This window comes from Dasypus novemcinctus, chromosome X, assembly GCF_030445035.2.
Source record: "Dasypus novemcinctus isolate mDasNov1 chromosome X, mDasNov1.1.hap2, whole genome shotgun sequence".
Lineage (NCBI taxonomy): Eukaryota > Metazoa > Chordata > Mammalia > Cingulata > Dasypodidae > Dasypus > Dasypus novemcinctus.
This window is the reverse complement of record NC_080704.1, coordinates 54,208,559-54,228,493: the sequence shown is the minus strand read 5'-3', so window position 1 is coordinate 54,228,493 and position 19,935 is coordinate 54,208,559. Positions and strand designations below refer to the sequence as shown.

Below are 19,935 nucleotides of genomic sequence, written 5' to 3'. Positions count from 1 at the left end.
AAGAATAAATATCATTAAGATGTCAATTCTACTCAAATTGATATATAGATTCAATGCAATCCTGATAAAAATTCCACTTGCATTTTAAAAATAAATGGAAAACATGATTACAAAAATTTATTTGGATGGTAAGTGGTCCTGAATAGCCAGAAACATCTTAAAAAGGAAAAGCAAAGTTGAATGACTCTCGCCTCCAGACTTTAAATAATATTACCTAGCTACAGTGGTAAAAACAGCATAGCACTGACAAAAAGACAGACCCATAGACCAATGGAACTGAATTGATGGTTCAAAAACAGACTCTCACATCTTTGGTCAAGTGATTTTTGACAGGTCTGTCAAACCCATCCAGCTTGTGCAGAACAGTCCATTCAACAAATGGTGCTGAAAGAACTGGATATCCATAGCCAAAGAAGGAAGGAGGACTCCTATCTCACACCTTATACAAAATTAACTCAAAATGGATAAAAATCCTAGATATAAAAGCAAGAACCATAAGGCTTCTAGAAGAAAATGTAGGAAAATAACTTCAAGCTAGGGCTGGTGTATACTCAGGAGACTTGAATCTCTGGACTGTCCATGTGCCAACTGGGCCCTGAGCCTCAGCAGACTTGTAACTCCTACCCTCTGGTTCATTGGTCTTACCCAGGCCAGCTAACAGGGAGGTGAAGATGTCAACCACCACACCAGGGAACCGAGAGTGCCTACAACTGCAAGTAGGATAATGGCATCCATCATCCATGTGGAATCTAAGCCCCCTTCCAATATAGAGGTGGAGTGGACATAACCATCCCAGGGTCCACAGGATGGAGGAATAGAGTATGGATTAGAGTGGACTTACTGATATTCTACTATGACACTATTGTGACTAGTAATGGAAGAAATTGTAGCATTGATATGGAGAAAGTGCCCACGGTAGTTGCTGAGGGCAGGAAGAGGGAAGAAGAGATGTGATGTGGCAGCATTTTCTGGACTTGGAGTTGTCTTAAATGATATTGCAGGGACAGAGGCTGGACATTATTTTTACTATACACTTATTGTTTATGTACGTTCATGTATAAATGATATAGTAATAATAATAATAGGCTGGGCTGGAGAAAAATATACCAAATGTAAGCTACTTTGATTAGTAGTAGTATTTTGAGGATTCTTTTTAATTATTAGTTAAAAATGTTTCACAACAGTGCAAGGTATTGGTGGTAGAATGAGGTATAAGAGCCCTGTATGATATTATGTATGTTTAAAGTTCACAACTCTTACTATATACTTATTGATTATGTATGAGTGACATACCTCAATAAATTTAAAAAATACCCCCCCCAAATCTCTGGAGTAGAGTTTAGAGACCCCTGTATTACAGCTGTGAGACCTTAATCTCTCATCTGCAAAAGAAATGTTTCCTAGTAGGGAAATGTGTGAGTTAGCTGTAGGGGTATTCTTGATGGTCTAGGAAAGCCACCAGTGATTTCTCAAAAAGCTAGTTTGCCAGTCTGTAGTCTTTGAATTCAGGTGAATTCATAAATAGGTTTTATATTCTTTAATTAAAAAAACACCACCATAATTAAAACTGAGGTGAAAACACAAGGTCTGTTTCGTTCATTTGTTTTACCAGGTGTTCTCAAAACTGTCCCTCCTCTCTTGTGTGTGTCTTTATATATTTGCATTTATTTCCCTTTAAGACTCAGCCTTCCCTCAGTAATTAGTGTAATTAGAGCAGCAGATGTAGTTGCTGTTGTGCGTTCCAGTTTCATGATTCTCTCAGATAACTGTGGACTAGTGGATTTGTTTATTTGCTATTTTGCATAACTTCAGAGCTTCCAGGAAAGTAGATTCTGTAGTATCCACAAAACCACTGGACATAGCAAAAATGCTGGTACTTTTTTAGCTGTGAGAGTCCTTAAATTTTATTCATCAATCTGCATCAAATTCTAAAGACTAATAAATGTGGGTGTTCTCAATTGAAAAGTGTGAATTTTATGGTATATAAATTAAACCTCAATAAAACTTTTTAAAAAGTGAATATATTACTGCATGTTAAAAGCAAGCAACCAAAATGTTTGGAATAAATTCTCCTTGAAAAGAATATGTTAATGAGTATCATAGCTGCATAATAAGTAACAGAACAAGTGGGAAAAGATATTGAGAAGCTTCTAACATTCATTCTCAATACCAAAGCCTTATAAAGGACCCCCAAACCTGAAAAGTCATTGTTACTGCTGGAATCCATTCGTTTCTCCTTATTCAACTGAATTATAAATAGATATGTTCAAACACTGTGTTACTGGATGTATAATGGGACTCTTTTCAGAATTTCAGCTGAAACTTTAGAACTCAGAGCAAATCCTGCTGTTCTGGTAACAACCTCACAATGCTGGCCAAACTGAACTGGTGACCTTCTACCCCCAATGGCTTTTATAAGAGAAGGTGGGGCCTCTTTAGAGGAGAACAGTGGATTTATCCACCTGTTCCCCTTCTCCTAAACAAAGAGTTTGTGGCTTAATGTAGACTTCTAAATATTGCAACTGATGGGTGATTTCCTGGAATTAAACCTGTGTGTCCAATTGTCCAACACTCCTTCCATGAAAACGGAAACTGGCACTCGGATAGTGGGGGCTCGTTTTTTTTAAGGGCCCCATGGGATTTTCAAAACCAAACTTTGCCTTCCTCATACCACCAATTTTTTCATATACAAATATACAAAAACTGTATATAGCTTTTTTTTTCCTTTTTGGTTATGTCTTTCTTTTAAAAATTAGAAAAGTCGACAGCTGTATACCATTGACACAATATGCAGTCATGAAGTGAGTCTTCTCATACACATAAATTGAAACAGTCTTAAATTTTTCACCTTTGGAGCCCATTATCTTGTTTTAAAGTATATCAGCTGTCAAAAGGATTTCATCCATATTTGCTTTCTGTAAAAGTTCAAAACTTAATTCCATTTTTTTAGGAGGTACTGGGGATTGAACCCAGGATCTTATCCATGGGAAGCAGGGATTCAACCACTGAGCTACACCCACTCCCCCTAAATTCTTTCTTAACATTAGTTAGATATCTGTGAATTCAGATTCTCTCTTCATCAGCTGACATTTTAGGTGCATTTTTCTGGCCTACATACATAGTAGGTTATTTCTAATTGTAATCTGGAACACTCTGATGTTGAGCTAGTCAAATCAGCGCTTCTGTTGCTTTCTGTATTTTGGATGAATACTGAAACTCTTGAGATTTTTTCTTTTTGGCCTAATGTGTTTTTAATTCCCTTTTATAGTTATGACCTCTTTACAGTTCCCTGTCAGAGGCTGTCTTCCAGATTGAACAGATGAAAATATTCAGTTCATGTTTTCTCCAGGTCTTTATCATTTTCTTACCAAAATACCCCTCTGTAGTCTTGATAGCCTGCCTTTCTTGACGTGGAAAAGGCGAAAAATGTGAACTTAATATTATAACAATGACTCTGTCCTTTTGTGCCATGGACTATGGTGATAATAACTATGAATCTAAAATGTTTGGGAAGTTACTCAAATTCTGTCTTCAATGAGCAGAATACTCGTGGCTCTGTATATTTTTAGTTAAAACTATCGGGCTGGAGTCGGACTTGGCCCAGTGGTTAGGGCGTCCGTCTACCACATGGGAGGTCCGCCGTTCAAACCCCGGGCCTCCTTGACCCGTGTGGAGCTGGCCCATGTGCAGTGCTAATGCGCGCAAGGAGTGCCCTGCCACGCAGGGGTGTCCCCCACGTAGGGGAGCCCCACGTGCAAGGAGTGCGCCCCATAAGGAAAGCCGCCCAGCACGAAAAAAGTGCAGCCTGCCCAGGAATGGCACCGCACACACAGAGAGCTGACACAACAAGATGACGCAACAAAAGGAAACACAGATTCCCGTGCTGCTGACAACAGAAGCGGATAAAAAAGACGGAGCGGATAAAGAAGATGATGCAGCAAATAGACACAGAGAACAGACAACCGGGGTGGGGGTGGGGAGGAAGGGGAGAGAAATAAATAAATCTTTAAAAAAAAAGTTGAAAACTATCAGGGGCATGTTAAACTTGTACCTCTGCTGTGGTGTTTTATGTTGCCATGACTTCTCATAAGGGGTAGTAGCAGCACCTTCACTGACTCCCATCTTTAATATGGGCATATCGGGCACAAGCTAGGGAAGGAAAGGTTTTGTAAGTCTATGAAAATAAGATTTGTCATCTTATAAGATTCTAGATATGGTGGTGGTGATTACTGGGAGGGAGGGTTAGGACATTTCCTGTCATTGAGGAATTTGTCTATTTATAATATTCATTATGAGGACTCTATGATAGTATGGTTCAGTCCTCAAGTTAGCTCTGCTAAAAATGGAGTTAGTACATTAAAGAAATGGTGAATTATGTGAAGCAGGTATTGGTTTGGGAAAAGGATCATCACCTGTAAATGATTTATTTTGGTTTCCCGATGAAGACACTTTAAATAGTGTGACAGGTAGCCTTCCCTGGATTCCAGTATTATGATGAGTGTCAAAGGGCCACAGAATCATCTTTGTCATATAAAACTTCACCAGAAAATAATTGCCTAACCAGCCAGTGAAATAAGAATAAAAAACAATACAAGGGAGTGGGTATAGCTTAGTGGTCAAGTGCCTGCTTTGCATGTACAAAGTTTTGAGCTCAATCCCTGGTACCTCCTAAAAAATAATTAATTTTTTAAAAAAAACAATACAGAGTTTCATAGAGAGCCCTGAACAGCCTCACTGCTGCCAGCCTAGTTACCATCACACCTGGGAGTAACCACAGCTGCTGCAGCTGGCCACCATCACGATAATGGTAACAGTGAGCAGCGGCTGAGACCAAGCAGCCACCTGCCACCCCCATCCTCAGTGCTGCCAACATCCAGCCTGGCCCCTTGGAGGGGAGAAACAGACCATGGCAATGAAACTTTTGAGAACAGTGAAATGGTTCACTGTGAAAAACAGATATGGTTTGATCAACAGGAATGACACCAAGCAAGACTCGCCATCAAAAGAATAACCCCCAGAGAGTACCTCTGCAGTATAGGAGACTGAGAGACGGTGGAGTCTGATGTTGTTGAAGGAGAAAAGGGTCTCAGCACCAGATGTTGCAGACCCTGGTGGAGTTGCAGGGCAAGGCAGGAAAAATGCAGCAGACATTAACCATTATAGATGTCATCAACGTCATGGGGTCCTCTGCACAATTACCAGAAGAATTAGCAGAATAGAGAGAATGGAATAAAGAAGTCCAGATCAGAGTGTACCCCTGAATGCTGGGCTCACAGCATACAGGTACACATACCATAGTTCCTACTTTACTATGTGTAGAGACTCTATGGGCATTGACCACAGTGTTCCAACCCTCCTGTCTAAGAAGTGATGGAGGGTGTACGAGAACAGGTAGACCAGTGAGGCAGAATATGTATTGGGGTTATAGACCAGGATTCTACAGGGCCCCACCTCACTGAGGACAGCAATGAAGAGAATGAGGAGGATCAAATAGATGAGACCCCAGATTGGCACCACTTGCATGTAGGTACCACTGCAACTTCTATTATCAGTATAGACACCCAGAAAACCTAAAAGACAAGATGGTAAAGAGACCACCAGCTGAGATATGTCTGCTCCTTGGGCTCAGCAGGAAAAGGTGAGGAAATCCCAGCTTGCCATTTCTACCACCCTCCGGTTTAGTCATCCAACACGAAGAAATTAATATGAAATTGCAGCAATAAAAAATAAACAAAAGAGTGGCACTGTTCAAGACCTTAAGTGCTTACTTTTTTGAAAATCATTTTTACCTAAAGATATCTCTTTTTGGTAATGAAAAACTTTATTTTGTTTGTTTTTTACAAAGTCTGGCTTTTTATATATATATACCTTTAAAAGTTTTAAAATTGTTTCATATCTGGTCAAGCTGAGATTTTTAAAACTTTATTTTTTACTTCATAACTCGATTTTTTTCACAGAAGTCAACAGACTGCAAGTACCTATTAATAAAGGTTTTAATAAAGAAATACAGACATAGATTTTGACTTTAAAAACTGTATTTTTCTAGATTTTATATATTATTTGCTGTTCCACACTGTCTTAAGTCTTGGTGATAAGAAACATTATAGAAAATTATACATAGGATATAATAAACACTGTTCTTTCTTCTTCTCATGTAATTTTCTCCATTAATGATAAAATGAGATGGGGGAGCATTTTTCCATTCTGTCTTTTAATATTCCTTAGAACAGAACTGACTGTAGAGAGAGGTCTGAAATTTTCCTCCTTTGAAAGAATTGTAGAAAATGTCTGGTGGTCATTTCTATTTTATCACATTTCATTCACTTTTACTTGAACATGTGTGGTTCATTCCCAGGACCAGGGAGGGGAGTAACATTGTTTCCTAACAGAACTGAATGCTTATATACTATTATCTTTCCCTAATAGTAAAGTCTTACTAGAAAGAGAATGAAACTTAGAGTTGAAACTGATTATCTTAGCTGTGCCATAGCCATAGCCCCAAGAAACCAGCTGTACAGTCCCTGAATCATGATTACTAAAATGTGCATTGCTGTGGTTAGCTATGTAAGGGATGTAATGAGTTTCTCCATTATACTCAAGGCCTGAAATGACCTCAGCAAAAGCATTTCATGTTTTCCCCTTCCGCTGGTGTATGGCAAAGCAAGTTGTTGCATCTGTAGCAATTAGAAGTTCCAGTGGCCTGGTCTCTGCTGGCAGATGGCATCAGGAGTGGCTTGAAGAATGCCAACAGTGAAAATCAAAGAGTTTGGCACTTCTGCTCTGTGCTTTCCTTGGCTGAAAAAGCTTTGCTTCCAATCATCCCTTCTTCCTCCACCAAAACCCTGAGAAATGAGACCATACTCAGTTAAAAGAGCTGAGAGTGCCAAAATAACCACCAAAGGTATTGCCCCACCTTGTCTTCCTGGTGCCTGAAGGGACTTAAACTAGAATAGATAGATGCTAACTCTTTCTGAAGGATAATGGGGTTGCTCCTAAAATACACACCCAGTAACTTGTTTTTAAGATTACTTCTAAACTTCTTAATTGTTGAAAATCGACTGTCATAATTTCCATATTCTTTTTCCTTCCACCAGCCTGATGTTTGTTCCACTCTCTTTCAGGGCTCATTGTTGGGGTGATCCTGAGGTACAGCACCCCTGCTACTAGTGGTCATGACAAGTCACTCAGCTGCACTCAGGAAGACAGGGCCTTCAGCACCTTATTAGTGAATGTCAGTGGGAAGTTCTTCGAATATACTCTGAAAGGAGAGATCAGCCCTGGCAAGATCAACAGCGTGGAGCAGAATGACATGCTGAGGAAGGTGAGCTGGGGACACTCAGCCATCATTGTCCTGACGTATGTTTTTATTTCCTGACTGTCTGAAACTCATGAAGAGAAATCCTTTCCAACTCCTGGAATATCAGTAACATTCCTGACTCTCAGTTTTGCTAGGAAGCTTCTGGGCTGTGGTGAAGAAAAAAAGCCACCAGATTGGAGCCTTAGCCTTTTAGCTTTTATACTTTCTTGGGCTTGTTAGGATCAGCAGTTGATGTGGGCCACTGATTGTGCCATGAATTTCTACATCCCCACTCAGCTAGTCTCTCCAACCCCTGTCCTTTACTATTCCTGTTATCTTTGTTGTGGTTTAGAGATGAGATTGTTTCTTTCTTAAAATAAGATTGATTTCACTTTTAGCTTAATTATTCAGTGTTCAGAAGTATACTTCTTAGCTCTTCATGGTTCTTTTGCTGTAGTCTACAAATATTTATTGGGTGCCCACTCTCATTGGTGATTGATGCTGAAGATTTAATGACTCTTCAGGGGAAGGAGGTGTTCTTGTCTTAGAATTTGAGCCCAAACATTACTTTTCATTTGATACTAGAGGTAGCTAAAATGCTCCATGGGAAAACAGGATTATGTATTTCCTAATATGGGTGATTTCCAGGATAAGAAAGAAATATGTATTTACTGATATCTATTCCATTCATTACCTTATAGACTGGAGTTTATCAGCAGAAAGTTTTCTGTGTAGTGGTCTGGGAGGGGGGAGTCTAGGTTATAGGGAGCTCCTTTTAATATAGAACAAGGCTAATGTGGTAAAGCTTATAATCAGAGACAGAGTATATCCCAAAATTAAATTATTGTTGCTCTTGGAACCTACCTTAATCCTTAAAGAAAATTAATCTCAACCTGGGACAATAAACATGACCATGTTCTCTGTGTTCCTATTGGCAGTACTGTTGGATTCTTTGCCCAACCCTTCAAGAGGATGCATAGAATTTCCATAAACATTTGTGAGCTGCATCTGAGAAAGATCCCTAGTATAAACACCATGCTAATGACTTTTGAAATGGCAGCATAAGGCCTTCATACTGGAAATGATGGGGAGGGGGAGAAAAAAAAATCCAAACCAATTTCCATCTTTTAGATCATAATAGAAGATGAGACTAACTTTTGCCCTATCATCTTTAGAAAAATGTTTATCCAGATGTCCTCTCTTTACAATTTTGCAGCACAAAGCAAAGGTGGGGGAACAAACAAGGCCATGATTTATCATTGTTAGTTGAGGGGAGGAGAGACAGGTTGAGGCAGCTTGGTTGGTGCAAAGAACATTGGACCGAGCGTGTCAAAAACCCCTCATGTTAGTTCATACATTACTGGGTGGCTTCCAGCAAGTCCCCTGCTTTTTGTACCCAGTGTCTTAATATTGGGTGGATATTGTCCAAAGCTTTTTCTCATTCTGACATTCCCTGCTTTTCAGACTACTTTTGTCTTCAGCAAGAAGATAGAATAAAACATGATCTGAAGGAACCATTCACCTTTTAATTAGGCAGGTGAACATTTCCAGTTTCTTTTTAAAAAGTGAAATTTAATAATTAGAATGCAGATTTTTAAAAAAACTAATTGGAATAAAAGCCAATTAATCGGGAAGTGGACGTGGCTCAACTGATAGAGCATCCACCTACCATATGGGAGAGTCCAGGGTTCGATACTCAGGGCCTTCTGACCCGTGTTGTGAGCTGGCCCATGCACAGAGCTGCCACGTGCGAGGAGTGCTGTGCCACACAGGCGCCCCTGCATGGGGATGCCCCATGTGCAAGGAGCGTGCCCTGCGAGGAGAGCTGCCCCACATGAAAAAAGTGCAGCTCGCCCAGGAGTGGCACTGCACACACGGAGAGGTGATGCAGCAAGATGACGCAACAACAACAACAAAAAGACACAGTTTCCTGGTGCCACCAAGGGTGCAAGTAACTACAGAAGAACACACAGCGAGTCAACACAGACAATGGGGGGGGGGGAAGGGGAGAGAAATAAATAAATCTTTAAAAATAAATAAGAAGGAACTTGAAAGAAAAAGCAATCTACCAGTATGAACAAGGTGTTACTAATAAGCTTAGCAGGTTTATAGAGTGCTTAATTCTTTTCTGAATGCAATAAGACTTTACTGTCTGATAGTGTCAGAGTGATTTCCCTGTATGAAATCTGCAGGTAATTTTATTCCCCTTTGAGTTGTTGAATTTATGTTGCTGTTCAGGAAGCCACTAACCTCACTTGTAACTTTGATCTAGGCCACATCAAGCATCACAGAAGTCTGGTCACTCAAAAGAGGATTAAATTCAGTGGAGCTGTGTCTGTAAATGATTCTGTGGGAGGATCCGGAAAGAAATAAAAAATAATGGTTGCATCTTTTGTTATGGTTGAGCCTTTATAAAAGTTTGATAAAAATTAGGGTGTTTTTATTTTTTAACAAATGTTGGCCAGAAACTTTCTGTGAGTTGTCAAAATTGCATTAATCTGTTGTATCTTAATAAGTGTTAAAACAAAACACCGTGATCAAAAGTCAGGAGTGCTATGGGAAAAAGCACATGTCAGTCCACAGGGAAGGTTGTTCTGTGGCTTCTCTCCTGTGATGAGTCCACAATTTTCCATTTATGTTATTTTTTCTAATTATTCAAACTTAAAAGAATGGCTTAAAATATTAAACAAATATTATAGCACCAGTTGGTATTAAATGAGCTTTTTTCTTTTTAAACTTTAAGGTAACATTTGACCCAGAGGTGTTTTTCAATATTCTGCTGCCTCCAATTATTTTCCATGCTGGATACAGTTTAAAGAAGGTAAGAATTTTATGCCAATATTTCTTAAAGCATGGGAATCCATGTGTTAATTTACCTGCTTAATTGTCTAGTTCTTTTGCTGCCTTCTGGATTGCTTATTACTGTGTTCCATACCCACTCAGAGACTGTAGTTGACTCATCATCAGTGATTCACTTCTGCTTCAAAATCTCATCTCTCATACATTCCTGGTGGAAAATTATAAAGTCACCATAAAACCCAGAAATTGTACTCCAGCTCACACAAAATTTTCACACAAAAGCCTGGATACAATTGTACATAGCACCTTTATTTTTGACAAGAAAAACTGGAAACAATCAAATTGTCCTATAATAGCTGAATGGTTAAACTGCGGTATATCTGTACTGTGGAATAATAACAATAGGAACAAACTATTGTTACACACAACAACTTTGATGAGTCTCAAAGGAATTACACTGAGTGTAAAAGGCCAATATCAGATGCTTTAAAAAAAAGTTTTAAAAAATCTAATTTTCATTATTGAGGGTCATTGTTCTTGTCCTCAAAGTTAGATGTAAGCCTCTACAAACAGTTCAGTTCTACAAATCTTCACACACACCCAACTATCAGGGTATGTGAAAATTTAGTCTCCAAAGGACCTCCCTCAGAAATAGCCATCGAGCTTGATTCAGCTTTCTTTATGAATGAGGACTATAGGAGAACTTTCCAGTAAACCTAGAGAAGAGACATCTTTGCTGCCAACAAAACCCAACAACATTCTTTTGAGCTAGAGAATGCCCTCTACATTGATATATACCTTGACAAATCAAGAAGAAAAAGGAAAGATACAAATTACTTACATCAGGATTGAAAGAGGGGAACACTACCACAGACCCTTCAGACATTAACAGGATAGTAAGAGAATATTACAGTTTTATGCCAATACATTTGATTATCCAGGTGAAATGGACAAATTTCTTGAAAAACATAAATTGCCAAAACTGACCTGGGAAGAAACAGAAAACTTAAACAGCCCTATATTAATTAAAGAAATTGAGCTCACAATTAAAAACCTTCCCCAAAGCCCAGATGACTTCACGGGTGGTTCCTAGCAAACATTTAAAGGATAAAAAAATACCAACTCTACACAAACTATTTCACAAAATAGAGGAAGGAACACTTGCAAACTCAGTTTATGAAAGGACAACCACCACCAGGATGGCTTTTCTGTCAAAGCAACTCTGTAGCCTTGAGAAGGTTTTTAAACTATTTCCAACCAATATAAATACAATTGGTTTATTGAACATCTGCTTTGCATTAGGAATTTTATAGATTTTCTTTATTTTTGTTTTTACATACATTATTTCTAATCACAAAAGCTCTGTAAGAAAGTGATAGTGGTTGGAGAATTGCTCTATCCCTTGGTTTCCAACTCACTGATAAACAGACACAAGGAACTAAGTGGCAATTGAACGATCAATTTATGATCCAAGTCCCTGTTAACCTGTGCAGGAGGATGTAGCTTAGCCCTGAGGCTCCTTACTACCTATTTATGAATTAAAGACAGGTGTCTTTTAGCTACTAGGTAGGTTGCAGGTAGCAAGGCAGGAAGAGAGAGATTCTAAAGTTGCTGGGCCTGCCAAAGGCTGCCTTGTTTTGCTCACCACATGGAAGGTAGGGGTACGAGAATAAAAAGGGTCAAGACTGTAAGTAAAGGTCAAGCTGGTTTCCCTTTTCAGAGGCCAAGGGACCTCACATTACTACATCACCTTCCAGGGGGAGGGAATAGAAGTCATCTCTCCATGGTGGATGCTTGAGGAGCAGGAGGTTGTGTGTTTATGCATACCACCCAACACACACCTGTGCACCCCCAAACACATAGAGTGTCTTGTATTTATGATGATACAGCTGTACTCAGAATGATTCACTAATGTGTGTGAGGTTACAGGTGTGAAATTGAGTCAAGGTCAAGCCCTGCTAATTCCAGGCCTCAAAGTTGTTCCTCTGTGCTACATTGCCTCTGTTTAGGTTTTCTGTATAAAAAAGGTATTGTTTTCCTGACTAATCTATGGGATTGTCAGAATTATCTGAATCTGTGTGTCATCCATTGATACCTATCAGATGTTTTCTATGAGTATAAAGAATGTGATTCTATATCTAAATGGAGAATCTCGGAACTCCTCTTTAGGTCAAATGGGTGATGAATAATTTGTATTCTAAATAACTAATCTTAATATATAATCAAGGTGATAGCTGCTTTAAAATGAAACCAAATCATAGGTTGTGAAAGATTAATGGTTGAAAAACACCTTGATTTTTGCCTTCTTCCCTTTGTCAGCCCTATTTTCTCAGATGTAAAACAAACAGATTTTACCAGTTCCCAGTTTAAGTTGTTTTTGAAATGCTAGTCTTTTAGGTATCAGCTGTTGGTTTAGTCCATTACCTTTTTAAATTGTCCGTGTACAGGCACTTACATAGTTGGTTCTTATATTGCTGCCAACTCTGGTTAAATGTGTTATCAATTAAATGTGTAATAAATATTTTACCATTTAACTGCTGGTATGTAAATATTTAGACAGTTTGACCTATTCACATATAACCATCATGCAGACATTGGCTTTTTTTTCTGACTTGAATAAATTATCATTGGAATTAACTTTAATTTTGTTTCACCACGTCTTGCTTGCAGGGCATTCATAGGTTCACCTTTAGAAGCCTTCATTTTTGGTGAAATTCCCCACCAGATACACATATACACACACACATGTACACACACTATATAACATGTTAAAAATTGTTAGTGGGGAATGGGAGAAGATAGGGTTTACCAAAGAATAGGAATGTAAGGCTTAGAATGGTATAGTCAGGAGTTGGGCTGCCAGGTGGATTTTCACCAAAAGCAAACCTTTTCATCCCGATCATTTTTAGGCTTGGATTCTTGAAGGTGTTATTAGGTTATAGTATCTATAACTGAGAGGGAAAGAGGGGAAGACTCTGAACTAGTCAAAGCTATATCGTAGCCAGATAAGGACAGGATGAAAGATCCGGAATTCAACTCAGCACCTGCTGTCCTTTCTTCCCCAGAAGGATGTGGTGGGAATCTAGTAGCTGGGTATAACAGCAGCTTGTACAGTGAGAGTTCAATATTTTGGGTCAGAAGACCTGCTTTCCGACCGAGTCTGATGCTGCAGTTTGGCAGACATGCCTTCAGACAGGTCAAGTCACCTTTGAGTCTTGGATCTCTTTATTTTTTTAAAAGATTTATTTATTTCTCTCTCCTTCCCCCACCCCCCACCCTGGTTGTCTGTTCTCTGTGTCTATTTGCTGCATCGTCTTCTTTGTCCTCTGTTGTTGTCAGCGGCTCGGAAATCTGTGTTTCTTTTTGTTGCATCATCTTGTTACGTCACCTCTCCGTGTGGGCAGCGCCATTCCTGGGCAGGCTGCACTTTCTTTCGCACTGGGCAGCTCTCCTTACAGGGCACACTCCTTGTGCGTGGGGCTCCCCTACATGGGGGACACCCCTGCGTGGCAGGGCACTCCTTGCACGCATCAGCACTGTGCATGGGCCAGCTCCACATGGGTCAAGGAGGCCTGGGGTTTGAACCACAGACCTCCCATGTGGTAGACGGACGCCTTAACCACTGAGCCAAGTCCGCCGCCCATGGATCTCTTTTAAAATGGTCCAAATAACATCTTCGTGATGGGGTTGTTGTGAGGTTTGAATGGGCTAACAGATGTGAAAGTACTTTGTGAACTGTGAAGTATACATTTAGGTACTTAATTTTTTCTCAAGGCTTTTTTTTTTTCATCTACCAAGTAAAGTATACATTTACACAAACAAGTGGTTACATTATGCCTTTTTAAGGTGTGGTAAAATTTTTATTCACATCAGCAGATATGAATGGGGGTAGATGGGTGATTGTGTGTGTGAGAGAGATTTTGAAATATATTATGAATATATTTTTGGTGGTGGATTTATATTCCTATTTTTTTGCTTTGGCTAATATCATGAATTTATAAAAAAATATATTCAAACTAATATTATATATATGGGGATAGTTACCCAAAAGAAAAAATAAAAGCTGAATGGCAAGGGAAAAGGCATCTGGGATTAAAATTTGTTCCTGGATACTTCACTGACCTTATGTTCCTTCCTTGATACACTCCTAGCCCTCCTGATTTAAGCCCTTGATGAAGCTTTTAAAGGGAAGTAGGCTCACAGCTGTTGATTTTTCAAAAAGCTAATTCCCCACCCCCCCAGTAATTGGTATAAATACATTAGCCTAAAAAAGAAAACAAAAACCTGCCCCCTTCTTCCCCATCAAGATGGCAGAGAGAAAAGCTTCAGGGCTCAGCCCTCCCAAAGAAGCTGTGAACAAGCAGCAATGACTGGCAGAAACATCTTTCCCAAAGCTCCAGAAAACAGTTACAGGATTGCAATAAATAACGCAAGTGCAGAATCAAGAATAAGTATTAAAAAGCAAGAGGAAAACCTTGTGGCACCATGGCTGTCCCCTCCCCCACCCGTCATCAGCTCAGTGCTGTGCCGGCTTGCACTTCCAGTAGGAATACCTGGTCCCTGTTCCAGAGGGAGCAGAGTAACCTGCGTGCACAGACTATGAGCTTGTATTCCTGGCTCAATTTGTATGGTGGTGCCTGAGGGACTTGTCCCAGAACTTAACCTGCATGTAGAAGGCGGCTGACCAGGTGCTCCTACAGAAAACAGTGGGAGATCAGTCAAGTTATGGCTGCCTGAGGCAAGGGATTGCTGACTGTAGTGCAGTGCGGAATAAGGAAACTGTGTCCTGGGGAAGAGGGGGCATTTCTATAGGTACAAACAGGAAAATTCCGAGGGCCACGCGTGCATGCTGAAGACAAGACGCATGTGCAGAAAGGATCAGAGGCCCCTACTCTTTGTCCAGGAGCTATTCTCCAAACTAATTATATAGATAAGCCCTGAAAGAGAGCTTTCCCAGATAAACTGAAGCTGAGGGAGTTGTCACCACTGAACCAGCCCTACAAGAAATTCTATAGGGAGTTCTGCAGGTTAAAAGGAAAGGGCATCAGACAATTGATCAAAGCTGCAAAAAGAAATAAAGGTCTCTGGTAAAATACGGATAACTATAAATACTAGTACTATTGTATTTTTGGTCTGTAATTCCACTTTTTACGTCCCACAGGATCTAAAAGGTAAATGTATAAAATGCAATGATAAATCTATTGTTTTAGACTCATAATGTATAAATATGTAACTTAACAAAAAGAGCTATATAAAGGTGGGAGGTCAGAGGGGTGTAGGAACATAGTTTGTGTATACTATTGAAGTTTAATTGGTATCAAACAAAGCAAGAGTGTTATAAATTTAGGATGTAATGTAAGTAAGTGCCATAGTAGTCACAAAGAAAATCTCAGAGAATGTGCAAACTCTTAGAGACGAAAGTACAGGTTACCAGGGTTAGAGGTAGGGGAAATGGAGTTAATCCATAATGTGTATAGGGTTTCTGTCTGGGGTTATGGGAAAATTCTAATAATGGGTGGTGCTGAGGGTACTGCAACATTATGAATGTGATTTATCCCACTGAATGGTATGCTTGGTAGGGGTTGGGATGGTAAAATTTATGTGGTATATAGGTTTCCACAATTTTTTAAAAAAGTACAGCTAAAGAGACAATGGCAATTCATGACCCTGGATGGGATCTAAGAATAGAGAAGAAAAGGCTCAAAAGGAAATTATCAGGACATATGAAAAAAATTGGAATATACTGTAAATTTTATATCAATGTTAAATTTCTTAACCCTGATAATTGCACTTAAGGTAATTACATAAGTTAATATCCTTATTCTTAGGAAATGCATATGGAAGTAGTATGTTTGTATGCAGTCTGCTTTCAGTTGTACAGAAAATGGATGGATGATTATTTGTGCAATTGTCCAGTAAGTTTGAAATTATTTCAAAGTAGTAAGTTTAAAGGAAAAAAAAAACTGGGACAGTTATTGATTTCAAAGGAAGCATAGTGTGTCCATAATATGTACAGATAACACCCTCATTTGGTGACTGTTGGTGTAGCAAGCCCTTAAAAGATTCCCTTCTGGAAGCAGATACCTTAGGGGTACCAGGCTTTCCTTGACATCTTCTCCCACAGCCTTGGTTACAGATTGGGGCAGGCATTGTGGAGGACCGAAGCCAAGGTCTTAGATCCTGTCTGGAACTCAAGTCAGAGGATTCCCACAGTCCTTTGTCTGGTCAGACTTCATGGTGGCTGTTTGACCCAAATTGGCTTCTTTATCTACCCTGTCTTTCTCTGATGTTTCTCAGCTAGCATTCTGGGATCTCCTGTCTTTTATTCTTTTGAGAGAAAGTGTTCCTGGCACCTGTTTGATTAGGGTAGTTTGGGGATTTTGTATGTCGGTGTTAAATAGAATAGCTTATGCCTTAAAGAGTAAAAGCCGTGGATCAGAATCCCATGAACAGGGATTTTTCCCCCCATCAGAATATCCCATAGGCTTAATGGCTTATGAGAAATAAATCCATATTTATATATGTATATGTTTGTATATGTGCATTTATATATGAATGTATTTGTATTTGTGTGTATATGTTGATATTTTTATTTATTTATTTATTTATTTAAAGATTTATTTATTTTATTTAATTTCCCCCCCTCCCCTGGTTGTCTGTTCTTGGTGTCTGTTTGCTGCATCTTGTTTCTTTGTCCGCTTCTGTTGTCATCAGCGGCACCCGCTTCTGTTGTCGTCAGCGGCACGGGAAGTGTGGGCGGCGCCATTCCTGGGCAGGCTGCTCCCTCCTTCGCGCTGGGCGGCTCTCCTCACGGGCGCACTCCTTGCGCGTGGGGCTCCCCCACGCGGGGGACACCCCTGCGTGGCACGGCACTCCTTGCGCACATCAGCACTGCGCATGGCCAGCTCCACACGGGTCAAGGAGGCCCGGGGTTTGAACCGCGGACCTCCCATATGGTAGACGGACGCCCTAACCACTGGGCCAAAGTCCGTTTCCCATTGATATTTTTAAAAGATGCCAATGTACATGGCAATGTGAATCGAAAGGACTGAAGCTTTGCCACCTCTTTCTGGACAATTGCTAGATCTTATATTGGTATGAATTTCTTCCTATATAAACTTGACCATCTTAAATGGAATTTACTGGTTTCTTATTTCTTTACATGTATCTTTATTGTCCCTTTTTCTCAGACTCCAAAGATTAATCCAGATTAGTATCAGGAGATATAGCCAGTCCCATGAGCAGATACATAGAGCACTCTATTATCTGATACGAATTAAGCAAAAGCTCTTTAGCTAGCACTTCCATGTTTTATTAGTTTAGAACTTATGTTTATAATGATCTTCTATTTTTTTGTCTTTATTTTTTTTAATGTTACATTCAAAAAATATGAGGTCCCCATATACCCCCCACCCCCCTCACGCTGCTCCTCCCCCCATAACAACAACCTCCTCCATCATCATGAGACATTCATTGCACTTGGTGAATACATCTCTGAGCACCACTGCACCTCATGGTCAATGGTCCACACCAGAACTAGGAGTGACTAGCTGAATTAGTTCTGAATCACCAGAGTAAACTGGTTTGATTGGCAGGGCAGAGGATATTTTTAAACTGTGATGTTTAAGGCCAAATAGCATTCAGAAGTACCTCCAGTTATTACTTGATGTAATGGAAGTGATAAGTAAAGTTTCTCTTTTTAGAGACTTTTAATGTGCTTTTTATGCTCACTGTAAAAAAATCACAATGTGATTTCTGCCTTTTTGTTTTATCCAGAGACACTTTTTCCGAAATCTCGGGTCTATTCTGGCTTATGCATTCTTGGGGACTGCTGTTTCTTGCTTCATTATTGGGTAAGTGACTCTTTGTCATATAACAAAGTTAACATACTTTATGAAGGGATGAAATCCTTATGGATTTATAGATCCTGATCCTAGTTCTTTGATATTTGTGATGACAACAATTAAGATCTAGAGCTGCCTTGTCCACTATGGTAGCTACTAGCCACATGTAGCTATTTAAATTAAAATTAAGATTAATCAAAATCTTACTCAGTACCCAGATCCTGATTTCTAATACCATTCTCCAGTAATGGAAACATGGCTACTTCTAGGGCTGGGGCAGATATTATACAGGATGAACCTGGAGCATCTTTTGGTGCTGGGAAGTAAAAAGTGCTCAAAACAAACAGTTTTTACACCAATATTCACAGCAGCATTATGCACAATTACCAAGAGACGGAAGCAACCCACATGTCCATCAATGGATGAATGGATAAACAAAATGAGGTATATACATACTATGAAATATTATGCAGCTATAAAAAGGAATGATGCTCTGATATATGACAACATGGATGAACCTTGAAGGTGTCATGCTGAGTGAAATAAGCCAGATATAAAAGGACAAATATTGTATGATGTCACTTATATGAAATAATTAGAATAAGCAAGTTCATAAAGTCAGAAACTAGAATATAGGTTACCAGGGGCTGAGGTGGGGGGTAAGGAATGAGGAGTTAATTCTTAAATGGTACAGAGTTTCTGTTTGGGGTGATGGAAAGTATTGGTAATGGATTGTGGTAATCATAGCATAACATTGTGAATGTCATTAGTACCATTGAATTATATATTTGAATGTGGTTAAAAGGGGAAATATTTATTCTAGTAACATAAATATGTTAACTAGAATAAACATTTTTAAAACACTTAAAAATAAACATTTTTTAAAAACCCATAGGACTATATAACACAGTGAACCCTCATATAAACTAAACACTATAATTAATAATACAATTAAAATAATATTCTTTCATCATTTGTAACAGTTACCATACTAATGCAAGGTATTAATAATAGGTATATGGGTATTTGGGAACTCTGCATTTTCTGCATGATTTCTCTGTAAACCTACAACTTCCCTCATGAAAAAAAATATTTTAAAAAATGACAGCTTCAAGTGAAAAACAGACAGACAGGATGGGCATATGTCAAAGGGATACAAGAGCCAACCTAAAAGACCCCCTAATGGCCAAAACTGGAACAATCTGAACAATAAAATAATAACATTGCATGAAATTATAACCCAGAGTATAAAATAAATATCTCTGATTGCAGTCCATACTGGAAGGAAAGAAGGAAGGGAGGAAGGAAGGGAGAGAGGGAGGGAGGGAGGGAGGAGACCAATGGGGGAGAAGGGACAAATCTGTGCAGAATTTCAAATAATTTATGTAGATTTTCCTTCTTGCAGGAGGTGGAGCTTAGCACCCACTCCCTCCCACTTTGAGTGTGGCCTGTACATATGTACATAGTGACTTCCTTCCAAAAAGTACAGTGTGGAAAGGGGACAAAAAAGTAACTTTACAGTGGAGGAACCTGACAAACACTACCTCAGCCAGGTGATCAAGGTCAATATCAATAGTGATGAATCATGTTGATAGTAGGCACCCTTCATATGATGTGATGACAGTGAACTTTACTTCTGTGGTCTTGCCCCCAAAATCACATTACTCCAGTCTAGTCATGAGAAAAAATAATATAAATCCCAACCAAAGTATACTCTACAAAATACTTGGCTGACCAGTACTCCTTAAAACTGTCAAGGTCATCAAAAACAAGGAAAGTCTGAGAAACTGTCACAGCCAGGAGGAGGCTAAAGAGACTTGACTACTAAATGTAATGAGATATTCTGGGTGGGATCCTGGAATAGAAAAAAGACATTAGGTAAAAACTAAGGAAATTTAAATAAACATGGACTGTAGAAAATTTAAAACTGATTAGCGATAAATCTAGAGATAAAGGCAGGGACCAGGACTTTTTCTGCCATCAAAAAAGAAAGGC

The 19,935-nt window shown here is 39.3% G+C and overlaps 1 protein-coding gene across 2 annotated transcripts in view; it reads left to right on the top strand.

The window, feature by feature from the left end:
* SLC9A7 (solute carrier family 9 member A7) overlaps positions 1 to 19,935 on the top strand; it is a 145,021-nt gene that overhangs the window by 58,121 nt on the left and 66,965 nt on the right. For both annotated transcript variants that reach the window (XM_058291848.2, XM_004483955.5), the window contains exons 2-4: positions 7,122 to 7,321; positions 10,041 to 10,118; positions 17,873 to 17,949. In XM_058291848.2, coding sequence (XP_058147831.1) covers positions 7,122 to 7,321; positions 10,041 to 10,118; positions 17,873 to 17,949 — 355 coding nt within the window. The remainder of the gene's footprint in view (positions 1 to 7,121; positions 7,322 to 10,040; positions 10,119 to 17,872; positions 17,950 to 19,935) is intronic.